At 46.1% G+C, this 15693-nt stretch overlaps 1 protein-coding gene across 1 annotated transcript in view; it reads right to left on the reverse strand.

Annotated features, from left to right (window-relative positions):
- Positions 1-15693, reverse strand: part of Chd1l (chromodomain helicase DNA binding protein 1 like) — a 52287-nt gene that overhangs the window by 10649 nt on the left and 25945 nt on the right. The window contains 6 exon segments of the mRNA XM_050124781.1: positions 349-497; positions 7539-7707; positions 9174-9327; positions 10149-10263; positions 13448-13558; positions 14690-14763. Of these exon segments, the coding sequence (XP_049980738.1) occupies positions 349-497; positions 7539-7707; positions 9174-9327; positions 10149-10263; positions 13448-13558; positions 14690-14763 (772 nt within the window).

Below are 15693 nucleotides of genomic sequence, written 5' to 3' on the forward strand. Positions count from 1 at the left end.
GTGTGTGTGTGTGTGTGTGTGTGTGTGTGTGTGTGTGTGTGTGTGCAGGAGCCTACGGAGTCCAGAAGACAGTGTTAGATCCCCCAGAACTGGGGTTACACAAGAATGTGGGCCGCCATGTAGGTGCTGGGAACCTGGGGCCTCCTGAGAACTGTAATGGCTCCTAAGCAGTGAGCCATCTCTCAGCCCTCCCCAGCTTGACCAATGCTTTTAGAACACTTCCGTTTTTATACAAAAGTCAGTCACTTATTATATTCAGTCAACACACTCCTGTTTCTTAACAACCCATCCACAGAGAACAATGTGGCCCCAGAGTTTATGGTTTTATAGAAAAACAATGTCGCTTACGCTGTCTTTATTGCGGAGCGACCGGCCCCCGTGACTCGTTTTCTCTAGAAGAGTTTTCTGAAGATTCACCAGCTGTTCAAACGACTTTCTGTCTTCCTTACTGGGCTCTTTAGAATAATCTTTACCTTCAAACAAGTACATATGGTTTTCTAAGAACACAAAACCAAAGAAAGAAATGTCAGACAGGGAAGTGGATCAATGCTATTCAAAGCAGGTGAACAAGGAAAAGGCCCGTATTCTAAAAATGAGCCAAGACCAGCCTATTACATGTCATGAACATCTTCAAGTTCTACACAGGAGTCCTGTATTCCTCTTTTCGTAGAACAGAACATGGTTCATAACCCAGTCGGTCCATCCTTGATGACCAATGACTGGAGAATTCCTTCACCCTGCTGAATCTCCACCACTCACTCATTCACCCGACTCGGCTCCTCAGCATGAATCTCACTGACTTGAAGATTCCGTAATAAATCCCACTTCTTAATGCCAAGTGCACATTTAATATTCAGCCCGCTCCCTGCTTTTCTATATTACAGAAACAAATGGTGCAGAGTGTGAGAAAATGAAGCATCACAGATGATCCCTGCATTTACAGCGCTGAAGCTCCCACGCTGCACCTTCCTGCCTCTCCCCTGCACCCTGGCTAACCGAGCATGCACGGGGATGGAGGCGCTCCTCAGCTCCCACAGCTGAAGGGTGAAGGAGGATTCTGGCCTCTGTGAGATCTCACTGTTTTGTTTCTTAAGATTTTATTTTTATTTTTAATTGTGTGTATCCGTGTGGGAGGGGCTGTACAAATGAGTACAGGGCCTGGGGTGCTAGAAGAGGGTGTCACATGCCCCAGAGCTGAAGCTGCACGCGGCTGTGAGTCACCCAGCACGGGACTGGCAGGGTACAGCACACATTTCTAAGGCCATCTAGACAAAGGCTCGGTGAGGGTGGGTGACAGTTAAGACCAGGAATCCAGCGAAAACCATCCATGGTCAGCAGCCACAAACAGATGAGAACGGCCGAAAACCGAAGTGAGCCTAGCAGCACACATTACCACGTAATGTGTTTTCAGAGCACTGTGAAGTCAGCTATAAGTATGTTTTCCCTGGAGAGTATGAAAGCAAAACATTTTCATTCCCAAGAGATCAATTGCTTCACACTTGTACCAAACTCTACCCAGCTGTAATTCTAATTGGCATTTGCTAATTAAATCAGCAGGGGGCTTCCAATGAGCCACTCGATCAACAAGTGGAAAAGAAAATAAAGATCTGAGAAGTGTCAAAACACCATCAACATATGTAGCTACATACACCACGAAATTCTAACTTCTAACGGAAATGTGCCTTTCAAAAACCCTGGCACTCAAGATAAACCAATCGTGTTTGGGTTTGCACTGGGGCTGCACTAATGACTAGTCTTTCAAACCCATGGATGCTGTTTTAAATCGTGCACCCACAGACTGCAGCCAAGAGGCTGAAACCACACCCCACACCGTGGTCCTCAACCTGTAGGTGGCGACCCCCACGGGTTGCATATCAGATATCCTCCATATCAGATATTTACATTACCATTCACAACAGTAGCAAAACCAGTTATGATGTAGCAATGAAAATAATTTTATGGTTGGGGGTCACTACTACGTGAGGAACTGTACTGAAGGACTGCAGCATTAGGAACGTTAAGAATCACTGCCCTAGACTCACAAAACCCCTGTCTGTTCAGTCACCTAGCACACAGGGAGGCTAGACCCGTTCATCAAAGACAAGTTTCCAAATGTTAATCCTATGGGGGATTTTTTTTTTCTTTTTTCCTGGCAGTTGGCCTGTCTAAAAATACATAATTTTTTTAGCAGTCGGGTTGACTTAGAAGTGTAATGATCTTTCTGAAAACATTGCAGTTTTATTTTGCTCTGGCAAATGTTGAAAAAAAATAAGCTGGAATTAATCTAAGTGAGTGGAGAAATGGATGTAAGCTTTGGTATTTAAGGTAATCAAATATAACTTTAAAAATATGGCCACGTGCATCTACTCCCCCCTCACCTGAAACCTTCAATGACAGTAAAGGGGTTTTAAGAAAGACACGAGGCAAGAGGACGCGGAAAGGGTCAGCACTCTCCCCAGAACATACAGTGGCTGGAGGAACAACAGATAAACAGAGGCCATGGGAGCGGGCACGGGTGCTCAGCCAAGTTACCCATGAGAACAGACCCTCTTGGCCAACGCTTGGGACTCACAGGGCAGAGCACCACAGGCGGAGCCCTGAGAGAATATGCGCCACCAAATGCTGGAAACACAACCTCTGCTGCACCCTCCTCTTCAGCTGAAACCACTGAGGTTATTTCAACCCCTCACTTTTCCATGGACGATAGGGGAGAATTTGTGTCTGACACGGGCCAATTAAAGACTTCAAACAGGAGTCTATAGGAAGGTTCCCTCAGGGCAAAATCTGGCTCACCAGGCTTAACGCTGGAGTGAGGCCCCGGGAGCACCTATCCACCTATCTGCTCACAGCAGAGCTGCCTGTTAGCCTCGGGACACCAGGCATTTCTAGAAAACTACCAATGAGAACAAAAGATTCAAAAAAAAAAAAAAAAAAAACCTGGAAGAAAAAGAAGCAATATTGGGGGCAGGGAATCTTTTCAAAAGCCCTTCCTGTAATATTCATTCTAAATGTATGACAAATGTTCTCAAAGAAGCATCGGGGGCACTATTATGCCCCTGAAATGACAGCAGCATACAATTAAAACAGAGGCCGGAAAGCATCTTGAAAACCATGAATGGGATGCTATCATGCGGGGATTTAAAGATAAAACACGGCAGACGTCAGAGCACCTGAAATGGCCAGCTGCCCGAATTCCGGTTTCTCCACACATCCCATAAAAATCTCGCCGGTCCATGCCTATTACAAAATGAAGAGTCAGGAAATACTATAAACTCCCATTTGCAAGTGAACAGAGAAACGGGCATCCGGACCAGCAGGGTCAGCGCCAATGCCACACTACTAGAAGGCCAGACGCACACTGAACAGGCAAGCAGGCAGTGAGGATGGGCTGAGAACAGGGGCACCAGAGCAATGACTACTAAGGAAGAGAAAGGACCAGAAAGAAGATGTAGCCAGATATTTTGGAAGACACCGTGCTCTGTGTGTTTGTGCTGGGGATGTGGGGTAACTTTCCCCTTCTCACCACAGGGCAAAGGGAAAGAGTAAGCAGGTGATGGGAAACCCGCTTCTGGATAAACGAAAGTGAATGCCAAAAGCAGATGTCGTGCCCAGCCGACCTGCCACCCAAATAGAATGTACCATTTCTCAGGCAGAAGGCAGGTGAGCTAGAATCACCGACTTCCTGTGGCTGCTGGGACAGGAAAACAATCATTGGCAATCGCCATGAGACACGGGGCGCATTCTCCACACAAAAACACTCCAGTGGGCTGAGGGTGTGGCTCAGCTGGCAGAGAACTTGCCCAGCAAGCACAAAGCCCTGCACCTAGTTCCCAGTGCCCCACAGAACAGCACGGTGGCGCAGGCCTCTAATCCCAGCTCTGGCAGCAGATGTGGAGGATCAGAATTTCAAAGCCAATGATCCTTAGCTTCCATGGTGAATCTGAGGCCAGCCTGGGATACACAAGACCACAAACAAACATTTCAAATTCAAAACCTCAGAGCATTGACCAAATCCAGGGGGGAGGGGAACATCTACACACATGTCAAATGCACAACAGAACCTGCACTGTTTATCATATATGCTGGGTTTAAAATGTAAACCGTTCCGGGTGGGGCAACAGCTCGGCACTAAAGAACTGCAGGACCTTCTTCAGTTCCCAACATCCACGCAGAAGCTGACAACTGTCCCTAACTCCAGTTCCAGGGGATCTTGTGACCTCCTCAGGCACTGCATGCATGTGGTGCACAGACAGACATGCAGGCAAGACACTCACACACATACAATAAAAACAAATAAATCTTTAAAACACTCAGAGGTAAGCTGTTCACTCTGGGGTAAGATGGCAGACTAGAGGCTGCCTCTCTGTTGCGGTCACAGGAAGGGGAAAGACTTTATCCCAAAGACAGAAATAGGGGAGGAGGAGCTCTGGAAGCTTATGAAGTGCAGGCCTAGCAGAGAAGAGCGAAGGACGGCGGGCCAGTGGAGCCTCAGTGTGGCAGGTCCCCAGCAGGTGGGAGTGGGGGTGGGAGAGGGCAGAAACCTCTTCATGAAGGTAAGTTAGCAGACACTCAGGACAAGACCACAGTCTTCACGAGCCTCAAATCCAACGGCCGGCTTTGGTGAGACAGTGATTCCTCCAGCCAACAGCGTAGCCTCAGAGAGAAAGCCCACCATGTCACATTGTATGACTTGGAAGGCAGCAGCCTGAATGCCATGTTAAGACTACTGATCAAAAAGGAACGAATCCACAGGTCTGAGATCAAGGAACAGACCCAGGCGGGGGAGTTTCAGTGTGGCCTGCCACAACCCAGAGGAGAGAAGGCCCTGAGGGGCAGCGGTGGCCAGCACGAGGGCCAGTCACTGACTGCAGAAGCAGGTGAGTGGCAGAAGACGGGCCAAGCCTTGGAAATGCACAGGAAGAGACAGCCCTGCCCTTGGTGGCCCAGGACAGAGCTCATCAACTGAGATTACCCTGGGCTTTGACAGCTCTGAAGCCAGCTAGCAGATCAAACTCTGAAGCCACTACTGGTCATCCTCAGCTGTATGGCCTGAGAGATCTGGACGCAGAAATGAGAGACATGGGCAAGCAAGGCAACCTGACTCTCCTAACAGTCACAGCTCAGCCACCGAACTAAGGCAAACACCAGACCAAGACCGCAAAGGTTTTCTGTGACCTGAAAGAGGCTAAGAACAAATAGATGCGTTCAAGACCTGGAGAAAAGTCAGCAACACAGAGGGAAAGCTTTAACGGATGAGAAAAGCAGCAATATGGCTCAAAAAAAAAAAAATGAGGAAAGAAATTTTGAAAAAGGAAACAATATAGAAATGTTGAAAATGAAAATTTCAATTTATCAAAAAAAAACACAGCAGAACCAAAATAATAAAACAGAAAGAATATCAAAGATGGCAGACAAGATCAATAAACACTACATAAGGGGCTGGAGAGATGGCTCTGGGGTTAAAAGCAGTTGCTGTTCTTCCAGAAGACCCAAGATGGATCTCCAGCACCCACACGGCAGCTCACAACCATCTCTAACTCCCGATGCCCTTTTCTGACTTCCACAAGCATGTGGTACACACACCCAAACACGTGAGATAAAAATAAGCAAACCTTTAAAAAGAAACACTAGGTTCAAGCATGGGAAATCTAAGTTGGGATCCCAGCACTCATGAGCAAGCTGGGCATGATCCCCGGCATGCCTGTAACCTTAGTCCTGTTGGGGACAGAGAGAAGAGAATGGCTGGGTCTTGCTGGCTGCCAGCCTAGACGAAAAAGGGGGCTCCGCGTTCAGGGAGAGACCCTGCCTTGAAGGAATAAGGATGAGGGTGAAACAGGGAGACACTAAATACCTTCTTCTAGCATCCACGCATGCATCTATACACCCACATACACACATGCACATAACACCACACAAATGCACACATACAGATGTGGTGCAGGAGGGCTGGAGGACATTTCAAGGCAAGCACAAACTAAGGCAGATCATGACCACCGATCTGGCACCGCAGAAGGTACTTACAGGAATACTATACACAGAGGAGGAAGGGAGAGACTCAGTCATGAAAGGACAAGAGTGAAAGTCCTGAGAAGAACGGCTGAAGAAGGGAGAACTAGAAAGGAATCCATCATGCCCAACACAGTAATCGAGTAAACTCCCAACACTAACAGACACAGTAAAGAACAGATAACAACCAAAACAGCCAGTAGTAAATATCTCAACAACCTTAAATGCAAATGAACTCAACAAATGAACCACAGATTAGCTAGCTGGCAAATAAATTAAAATTTAAAAAATTAACTATTCATTGTCTCCAAGAAATACACTAGGCTGGTAGACAACAACAATCTAAGAATCAAAGTATACAAGGCATCGGTCAGGGAAACAAACTGAAAGCAAGGTGCTATGGGCATTTTCATATCCAATTAAAGATGACCCCATACCAAGATTAGTGAGGAAAGAAGGTCACTACATATTATATATATTATATATTGGGGCTCCCAAATTAGTAAAACAAATACAGCCCGACATAAAAGGTCAGATATTAACCCACTCGCATCTCGAGAGAGGTCATCCAAACGAGAAAAACAACGGACACCTCAGAGTTAAACTATTCCACAGAACACATGGAATACTCCATCCGACAGGAACAGGGTACACATGTCTCAGCAGCCCAGGGGGCAATCTCTAAAACAGACATATCCCAGGCCATACATCAAATCTCCCAGCTTGTTTGCGACAAGGTCTTGCTACATAGCCCAGGCGGACCTCTAACTCAGAAATCCACCTGCTTCTGCCTTCCAAGTGCTGGGATTAAAGATATATACACCACTACACCCAGTTCACGAATCAAATCTTCCCAGATGCAAAGGAACAGAAATAATACCTTGTGTCTTATCAGATCATAGCACAGTATGATAAAGATAGAACTCAACAGCTAGAAAAATAAACCACACAAATGCATGGAAACCAGGAAGACAAATCCAACAGAAAGGTGAACGACTTCTATAATGAATCGTATCGACACTAAGGAATGAAATTCAAGATGGAGGGAGACCTCTTATGATCATGGACTGGAAGAATTAATATTGTAAAAATGGCTACATTAGCAATTAATGTGTCCACTAAAATCCCATCAAAATTCCAACGGCATTTCTGACTTATATGGAAGCATACAGACCCCAGATAGCTAACGCAACCCTTAGCATAGCAGAAAAGATGCCAAAGGTGTCAAAATATTCAAATTCAAACCATACTGCAGAGCCATAGATACAAATCAACATGGCACATGTGTGGAAGCACAGAACACAAAAGACGTCCCAGAAAGTAGCCCGAACAGTTAAAGGTACCTGATTCTGACAAAGGTCAAAAACACACTTTGGGCAAAAAAAGAAAAAATAAAACCAGTCTGTTTAATGAAGAGTGCTGGGAAAACAGATTCCCACGGGTAGCAGAATGAGACCCACATTGCTCCCCCTGCACAAAAAAAAATCAACCCAAAATGCATGACAGACTGTAAGATCTGGTTCCCAACTCACTTCCTTCCTCTTGTTCTCTGTTTCCTCCTTAGGCTGCGGCAGGCAAAGCATCAGGGACCCACTGCCCATCTCTGGTTTCTCCCAGGATGGATTCCAAGTCTACTTCATCCACACTGCTCCCCTCAGAGGACAGCAGTTTATCCAAGCCGAATTTAAGTATCTCACTTAACTTGAATGGAGAAAACAAAAGTCCAGTTAGTTCTGATGAAGAAAAAAAAAAAAAAACATGGTGATGTGGGAGACTTGCTAATGGCTCAGACGTTCCTTCTCTGACGGACACCCAGTATTTGCTGTCCATCACAGCTGACAGCAAGCAAGCTTTTAACAGCAGAATGATGGCTAAGCAGATGGGGATAAAGGATGATCACAGTTATTGACTCTGACAATCTCAGCAACAATACAATACGGATAAGTGTCTGATTTTTATTTTTATTTTTTTGCTAAGAGTAATGGTAATTTCAAGTATTTCCTATAGCACTTCTCACCAACTCATCATCACAGGCTTTCCAGGAGCAGCAGGAGCAGTCAGACTCAGCTGTTTCCCAACTCTCTCAGCTAAGCCTCTTGATCCCAGCACTGGCTGGCTCCTCTGGCAATCTGCTTTCCCACCGCAGCGTTCCGTGGACACCACTCTGGCAAAGACCAGCACTCCCCAGAGACTTCCGCTGCTCCCTGAGCCTCTCATCCACTAGTTGTGATGATGGGAGGCACAGAAGGCTCAGGTGGCATCTTAGGGCTCACCTGCAGCTCCCAACCCTGCAAATGCTCACACAATAGCTCAGGTTCACTTGCATCTTGCTCTTTTGGATTGGACTTTAGATATACTACCTTCAGAACTTGGAAACCTTTAAGGTAGGCTGTTAACGGTGTCAAAACTCCTTACATAGCTCACTGAAGCACCAACATCTGGGTACGTTTATATTTAATGTTGCTATATATAACCAATGCAACTGACTCTGCATTTGGTACCAAAGCCCAAAGAAAGCCAAGAGTTTGTGATGAGGGTCTGCCCACACTGGAGGAGAGCATCTGGACACACGCCTGCCTCCAGGCACACCAGAAACTCACGCTGACTAGGGTGATTGAGATGGGAAGGCGGGCACGGAAGTGGGGACGCCGCTTCCTGAGTGTGGATCCTGCAATGTGTAAAAAGAAGAAAGTAAACTGTGCCCAAACATTCTTGGCTCCCTGCCGTTTTACTGTGGATATGATGTCACCAGCTGCTTCAGGCTCCTGTGGATCTGACTTCCCAAACATGCTGGGTTTGAGCTGCGTGCTAAAATACACCCGTTCTCCAGTTGATTTTGTCTAGTATTTTTCAAAGCAAGAAGAAAAGAAACCAAGACAGAGGTACAGAATCAACTGTTATGATAACCTTAGTTTGTTTTTTAATTCTCTAATTGTTTTCAGCATCCTCAGACATGACTAATGGAACCCTTGTGTTAAGCAAAGAAAGACCTCTGAAGTGATGGAGTGATGAGGCTCAGATTTAAACCCAAGACAGACAGACAGCACCTGTTCCCTTTACTCTGTACCTATCTGTACCTATTTTTGACTCCTGCAGTCCCCTGCACATAGCAGGCACCAACGCAGGAATGAGTCACGATGAGCCTATGGGTAAGAAGAGATTCTAACCTGGAAGTCGGCCTCAGCGGACGGTCTCGCGGCTCCTAGGGTGAAATGGCCCCCTTCCATGACCATGTTGGTAAGCTGCAGTTTGGAGGCTGCCTTCCTGTACACGATTTCTTCCACAGTGTCCCGGCCGATCAGACGGATGACTTTGACAGACCTGTGCGCCAGTCAAGTGACAGCAGAGCGTGATGAGTGCAGGCGACGCCAGGAAAGGACGCACCAGGTGAGCACAGCTAGAGACGGATCCGGCCTTCCAGATATGGACGAAAGGATGCGGAGGTGACCTGAACTGTGTCATCTGTGCCAAGGAAAACCTTGTAGGCACGTGTCATCCTTAGGCCCAAGGCAAGCACATAATTTTTGGTAAATTTCGGTAACATCAAGTGGCCATGTGTTAGGGGCAGGGGCAACTCATACAATATATTCTGACCTGTTTCTCCTCCCAGGCCCTTCCTACCCCTCCAACTCCAGGCCTTCTTTCTCTCTTAATAAAACAAACAGAAAAAAAAAAAAGAAGAAACACACACACAAATAAAACTCATAAAAAAAAACAAGATTGGAAACATAATATACAAGCAAAAGACCAAAAGATAAAAAAAAAAAATCCAAACAAAGCAATATGAGACAAATCTACAAAAACACCACTGAGCTCATTTCTTATTGGTGTTGACCGGTTTTTGCTGTTGTTGTTGTTGCTGCTGCTGTTTGTTTGTTTTGTTTTGTGAGGTGGGTCCTAGCTCACTGAATTAAATAGCTTCTAAAGATACCTTCTAACCCCTTCATAATTTGGCTTTTTGTTCAACAAAACGAGTCTGGACTATGGTGCCACCCACTAATGCTGCTGCAGGAGCCAACAGCAAAGCCGGGCTCTCAGTTCCTGATTGGTGCTGTCACCAGGACTACTTCCTCCCTTCTTCCCAATCCAGGAGTGTCGAGCAAACCAAGGAAGTGGAAATCACCGACGCTGAACCCACTCACTTGTTCTGGCCAATTCGGTGAGCTCTGGCAGCCGCCTGCAGGTCATTCTGAGGGTTAAAATCACTGTCAACAAAAATAACGGTGTCTGCTGCCGTTAAGTTCATGCCCACTCCACCTGGAAATAAGGCAAGGGAGAGTCACCCAAGACACACACAGGAATCTGGAGAATAAAGACGGTCCAGACAGGGTAACCCTAACAACTGGTCAGTCAAACGTCACTCGTCCACAACTCCAGAGCCCAGCACGGTCACACCTGCTCCCTTAGCCTCCTACTGCCTGACTTGGGAGGATGTAATCATCACACAGAACAGAACGGGGAAGTAGGGAAAAGCAGCAAAGGAAGATGCTCAAGTCAGGAGCGTGAAGCAGTTTCAGCTCTCCCAGACCTAAAACACTGGACTACATTAGCCTAGGACAGTCTACAAGGAAAAGGGTGCACGCTCCTTCAGAAAAGGACGGTGAGCATGGGACAATCTGTGCGGGCGTTTATAAGGGAAGAGCCCTGACCCACACTTGCGGGCCAAGCTAGGTGGCAAGATCTCTGACGTGCTGATGGAGAAGGGCAGAACAGGAGACTGCCTCCCCTGCTCTGCAGAAAGCCTTAGCCAGGCTCCTGGAACTGCATCCACACCTACCAGGTACAGCGTGAGAAAACCAAACCACCTCCTCCTGCAGCAATTTTCAAGGTTTTCTTTGGTGCTACAGAAAAAGGGGAGAGGTGCGTCCATGGGTTTCGGGAATTAAAAGAACCATGAAGGCAAATTACAGTCTTTTCTTTGATTAATGTAAAAACTAATACAAAACGGACTGGTTCTTGCCAGGGTCATTAGAGACCGCTGCAGAAACAAGGGGGCCTGACAGGGCTTGTTCCAGGAGCTTAAATTAAAGGTTACTTCTCAGAAGGACTCCTGACGCCCAGCTGGCTCTCAAGACAAACAGAAATATTTAAAATTAAATCTGGAATAAAGAGCTGATAATGACTGATTACTGAGCGGGGCTAGGTTACCTAGCAGGGCTAATACATTTAAGCTTAACCTGCCAGTTGCAAGTGAGCAACTGAGCATTTTACGAAAATCAACTCTTATGCCCTACGCAACAAACTAATGGGCGCTAACTATTCATTTTCACCTCTTTTGCTGATACTGAGATGGAAATACAGAGACATCAAACACTCATTTGAAATTGCACAGCTAGAAGGTAAAGGAGCTAAGGTTCAGACTCCCATGTCCATGTCTGGTTCTTAAACCTGTTAGCTACATTTCCTGGGCTTTTGTGGTTGCTGTTATAGTTTTTCTTTTCCTTCCTTCCTTCCTTCCTTCCTTCCTTCCTTCCTTCCTTCCTTCCTTCCTTCCTTCCTTTTTTTGTTCAAGACAGGGTCCTACTGTGTGGCCCAGGATGACTGACCTCTAACTGCTGGGCTGGAGCAGTCCTTAACACTACTCTTCCTGACAGCCAGTACGGCAGGCTGTTCCACCACACCAGCTCCAGCGCCTGTTTGTTCACTACACTCTAACACCTGCCAGGTGCCTGTTTCACTTCAAAAATTTGCAACATCCCCCACCCCCCACCCCACCCCGACCCTGCCCTTGTGGCCTGGTGGTTAGGAGTCACACGATGTTGAAAGGCAGCTCTGTCCAAAGGGTGATCCCACTTTCTTTGCAGGACCAGGGAAGGGGCCCAGGACCTTGTACATGCTACACGGGCACGTGTGTGAGCTACACTCAAGCCCATGAGTGGTATCTTTTTAATAAGCTCTGCTCAAAACTGCTTGAAACATATTCATGAGCTATCATTGCCCCCTGGTGGCGATATGATTCATTCACAGAAACCCTTGAACACAGGGCGAATTGCTGAACAAATCGAAGTGCTGCAGACCTGAGGCACACACAGTGGCCGGCGAGCACAACAGCGCGCTTCTGGAAAAGGCAGTGCCCAGTGCTTCTGCTACTCCAGGGTCTGCCCTGGGTCCTCCAGGGAAATTAACTAAAATGCGGACAGCTCGTCCTTCTTAATGTTTGACATTTCAAACAAAAGACTGTCCTCTGAGTCGGGAAATGATGGAATCTTTAAAGTATCACAAATAGAACTGACTGTTCTTCCGAGGCTACCTGACCAGACCCTACGCTTTGTCTAAGACTACAGGAGACCGAGGATGACATGAGCGAAGGGCTGGGAGGCTGATTACATCATGCATTATTATCTTTATTAGACAGATAAGGCAGCCGCCGGCAGAATAATCCCCTTACCTAGGATTACATCTAGAGCTTCTTTTATACACCCTTATCACACTAATCACTCGGTGAATGCTTCCTAATAAGACAGAACCCTTTCCACGGAGATGCTGATCTCTCCTTAATAGAGGAACACACATCTCTGTATTCACCCTGTCTGCTTCAGGAGGATTTCAATATATAAGAAATAAGATAATGAGGAACTGGAGAGGTGGGTAAAAGCATGAGAACGTGGATTTGGTTCCCAAAACCCCTATCTAGTGGTTTACAATGGCCTACAACTCTATCCAGGAGATTAGATACCCTCTTCTTGCCTCCAAGGACACCTGCATGTTTATGTTACAAATAGAAACAAAACAGGCATATGCACATAAATTAAAAGTTTTCTTAAAGAAATAAATTAATAAGACTAGCCAATGGGTTAAAAAGTGATTTAAGGATGATTCAGAATCTAAAAAAAAAAAAGAAAGGTTTCCAGAAGCTAATGTCAAATTGTTTAATAATGCATAAAACAAATCACCCTCTTAATAACATATCCCAAATGTGAGATAATATTTATGACTGAAGTTATATATAGACATTGTCAAACTCTAAGTAGCTGGCAATTTTACTATAATCACATTTTGAAGCAATTAAATACTCACTAAGCGTGTGCTGGGTTAGAGAAGTGTTTCTGGAGGAAGGTAAACTAGCAGAGAAGCTATTTCATCCCCCAAATCACAGTTGGGGGAAGAGCTGCACTCCCTAAGTATAAATAAAACTTCCTATGGAACTCTCTCCGGACATTGCAGGCCAGGAGCCAAAGCAGGTTAGGATCGTTTCTAAGAACTCAAGACTTCAGCTGAAGTTTCCTTGATGAGAAGGTAGCTTAGGAAGGAGCCATAAAACGGTCACCACGCTTTCGGAAGTCCAGCCTCTTAACCAACCATGGCGATGGCCTCAATCACCTCCTTTTAACTCCTTGCTGATAACCTTGTCTTTTAGAGAATTAGGGAAACGCACTAATGGTCGGGGTGTAGACGTTCTCCCGGATCGTCGCCTGCTTTCATCAGAACCCATGTGGCCTACCTGCCCGGGTACTCAGCAGAAAAACAAAAATGGGCTGTTTCCCAAAGTTCTTAATGGCCAGGTGCCTCTCTTCTCCTCTCACGGAGCCATCCACACGCTCATAGCTGTAGCCTTGAAGAGGGGAGAAAATGGACAACCTTAATTCTTTTTCAAGGATTCTGGGGGAAAAAATTAGTCAGTCCAAAAGCAGACATCAGCTTTACCCTTTTCATAAACAGGCAGGATCCCCCACTTCTAATAATTTCCATGGGGGAAAAGTCTAAACTTATAGGGGGGCAATGCTATCATTTTACAAAAGAACGCATTAACACAAACACATTGTTACTCTTAAGTGCAGCTGAAGTGGTGCTTAGTATGTGGTTTTGAACCATTCCCGGGCAAGCCTGAAAGCCGGCTCCATGGCAAACTGCACTCGATGAGAAGCAATCAGAAGTACGGGAGCCAGTGAGGAGGGTGTCTGGTGGCCCAGTGTTTGCCTTTCTCTGGAGCTGGAGGGTCTCCCGCCTGTCAACATGCTCCAGACCCAAAGAGAGCTCTCAACTTGAGCTCTTCTTGTGCTCCGAGAGCCCTGCAAGGGAGCCCTGGCCTAGGTTTCCCACAGCATTTGAGGAGCATTAAGTATAGCTCTGAGGCCCAGTCTGGACTAACTTACACCACACGGTCTGGAGCTGTCATGTCTCCAGGGGCCTTGAGAGCAACCAAAGGCACAGGTTTTTCCAATATCTCACATGCACTGTATGGCATATTAAGCAAAGTGCTCAGGTAATAACCCCACTCCTTATTGTTAATGGAAACGACCGGGCCAGCCTCTCTCCCATTTGATTGTGGGTTTTCGACCGGCCCCGCCTCTCTGCCATTTGATTGTGGGTCTTCTACACTTGCATCTGTCCAGCGAGTCTGAGCAAGGACTCGGCTGCTGAGGTAAATGTTTCATGATTGGAAAGTTCTTGACATTGAAATGTGTCTGTCATACAGATAACGTTTCCATGGCATTTGCCCCAGTGCCATCATCAGAAACCTCATAGCCAGTGGGAATGTGGCTGCTTGTGTCTGCCCACACATCTCTCCACGCTGCCAGTTTTCACTCCACTATCCATGTCTCGTCTTCTTTTGACCCTGAATCATGTTGTGGTATACTTTTCCTCTGTAATCGCCACACCTCATATGACTATCACATATGTTACATATGTGACTGGTATAGCTACAAATGATTCAGGAGCTGTGGTGCACAAGGGGAGTCACCTCTGTAATCCATGTAGTCTTGCAGAATATCCAACATGTGGGTCATCTGGGAGAAAAGTAAAACCCGATGGCCCCTGGTAAGGAAAGAAAGGAGAGAGTGACAATTCTGGAAATATTTAAGGTATATTTCCCTCAAGCAAAATTCTTTTGAAAAAAAAAAAAGAATCCAAGTTTATAAATAAATGAAATACTAAAGTAGAAATGTAATTTAAAGACTTCCTCAGAAACTCGTAAGTATTTTATGTAAAGAATGCAAGTAAACCTGGCGCTGTCCCTTTCAAAGTGGCAGTTCTTAAACTACAGTGGAGAAATCCCAGGGGTGTTTGTCAATCACACAGGCTACGGGAAGCTCCAGAAAGGCCAGAGCACACACTGAAAGTCAATGCATTCAAGTACAAGCATTCATGCCAAAAGCAAGATAAATACACACGTATAAAGAGTAAAATACAAAATTCAAAACACACACACCTCTCAAGACCTTGATGGCCACAGTCAGCTGCTTATCCCTAATCTTACTTGGGGAGAAAGTTACTATTATTTACAGCTACTTTGGCTGGAAATTCAGAGACACATTACTTTAGAAAGGGACGAATGGCATCTCACTTCCCAAGATCCACGATGAAAGAAGAAAAGGGACAACATAAGATGACAGGTTACGAGTGAAGCAAGGGGTGGAGAAATGGCTGGGCAGTTCAGAGTGCCGGGTTCCATTCCAAGAACCTAACTGGCAGCGCCTAACTAGCAGTAACTCCAATTCTGGGCATCCAATGCCCTCTTCTGGCCTCTGTGGGTACTGCCCATATATGGTATATTGACACTGACATTCATGGAGTCAAGGGCGGAGGGGGGGGGGTTGGGGCGTGTGTCTCAGTCAGTTCAGTGTTTGCTTGCCTCACAAGGATGAGGGCCTGAGCTTGATCTCAAACCCACGTTAAAAAATGTGGGTGTGGTGGCATGAGCAGAATCTCAGCTCTAGGAGGCAGGGACAGGAGCATCCCTAGGCT

The sequence above is a fragment of the Alexandromys fortis genome, unplaced genomic scaffold, assembly GCF_014885135.2.
Source record: "Alexandromys fortis isolate MF-2015 unplaced genomic scaffold, M_Fortis_MF-2015_v1.1 scaffold_235, whole genome shotgun sequence".
NCBI classification, from domain to species: Eukaryota; Metazoa; Chordata; class Mammalia; order Rodentia; family Cricetidae; genus Alexandromys; species Alexandromys fortis.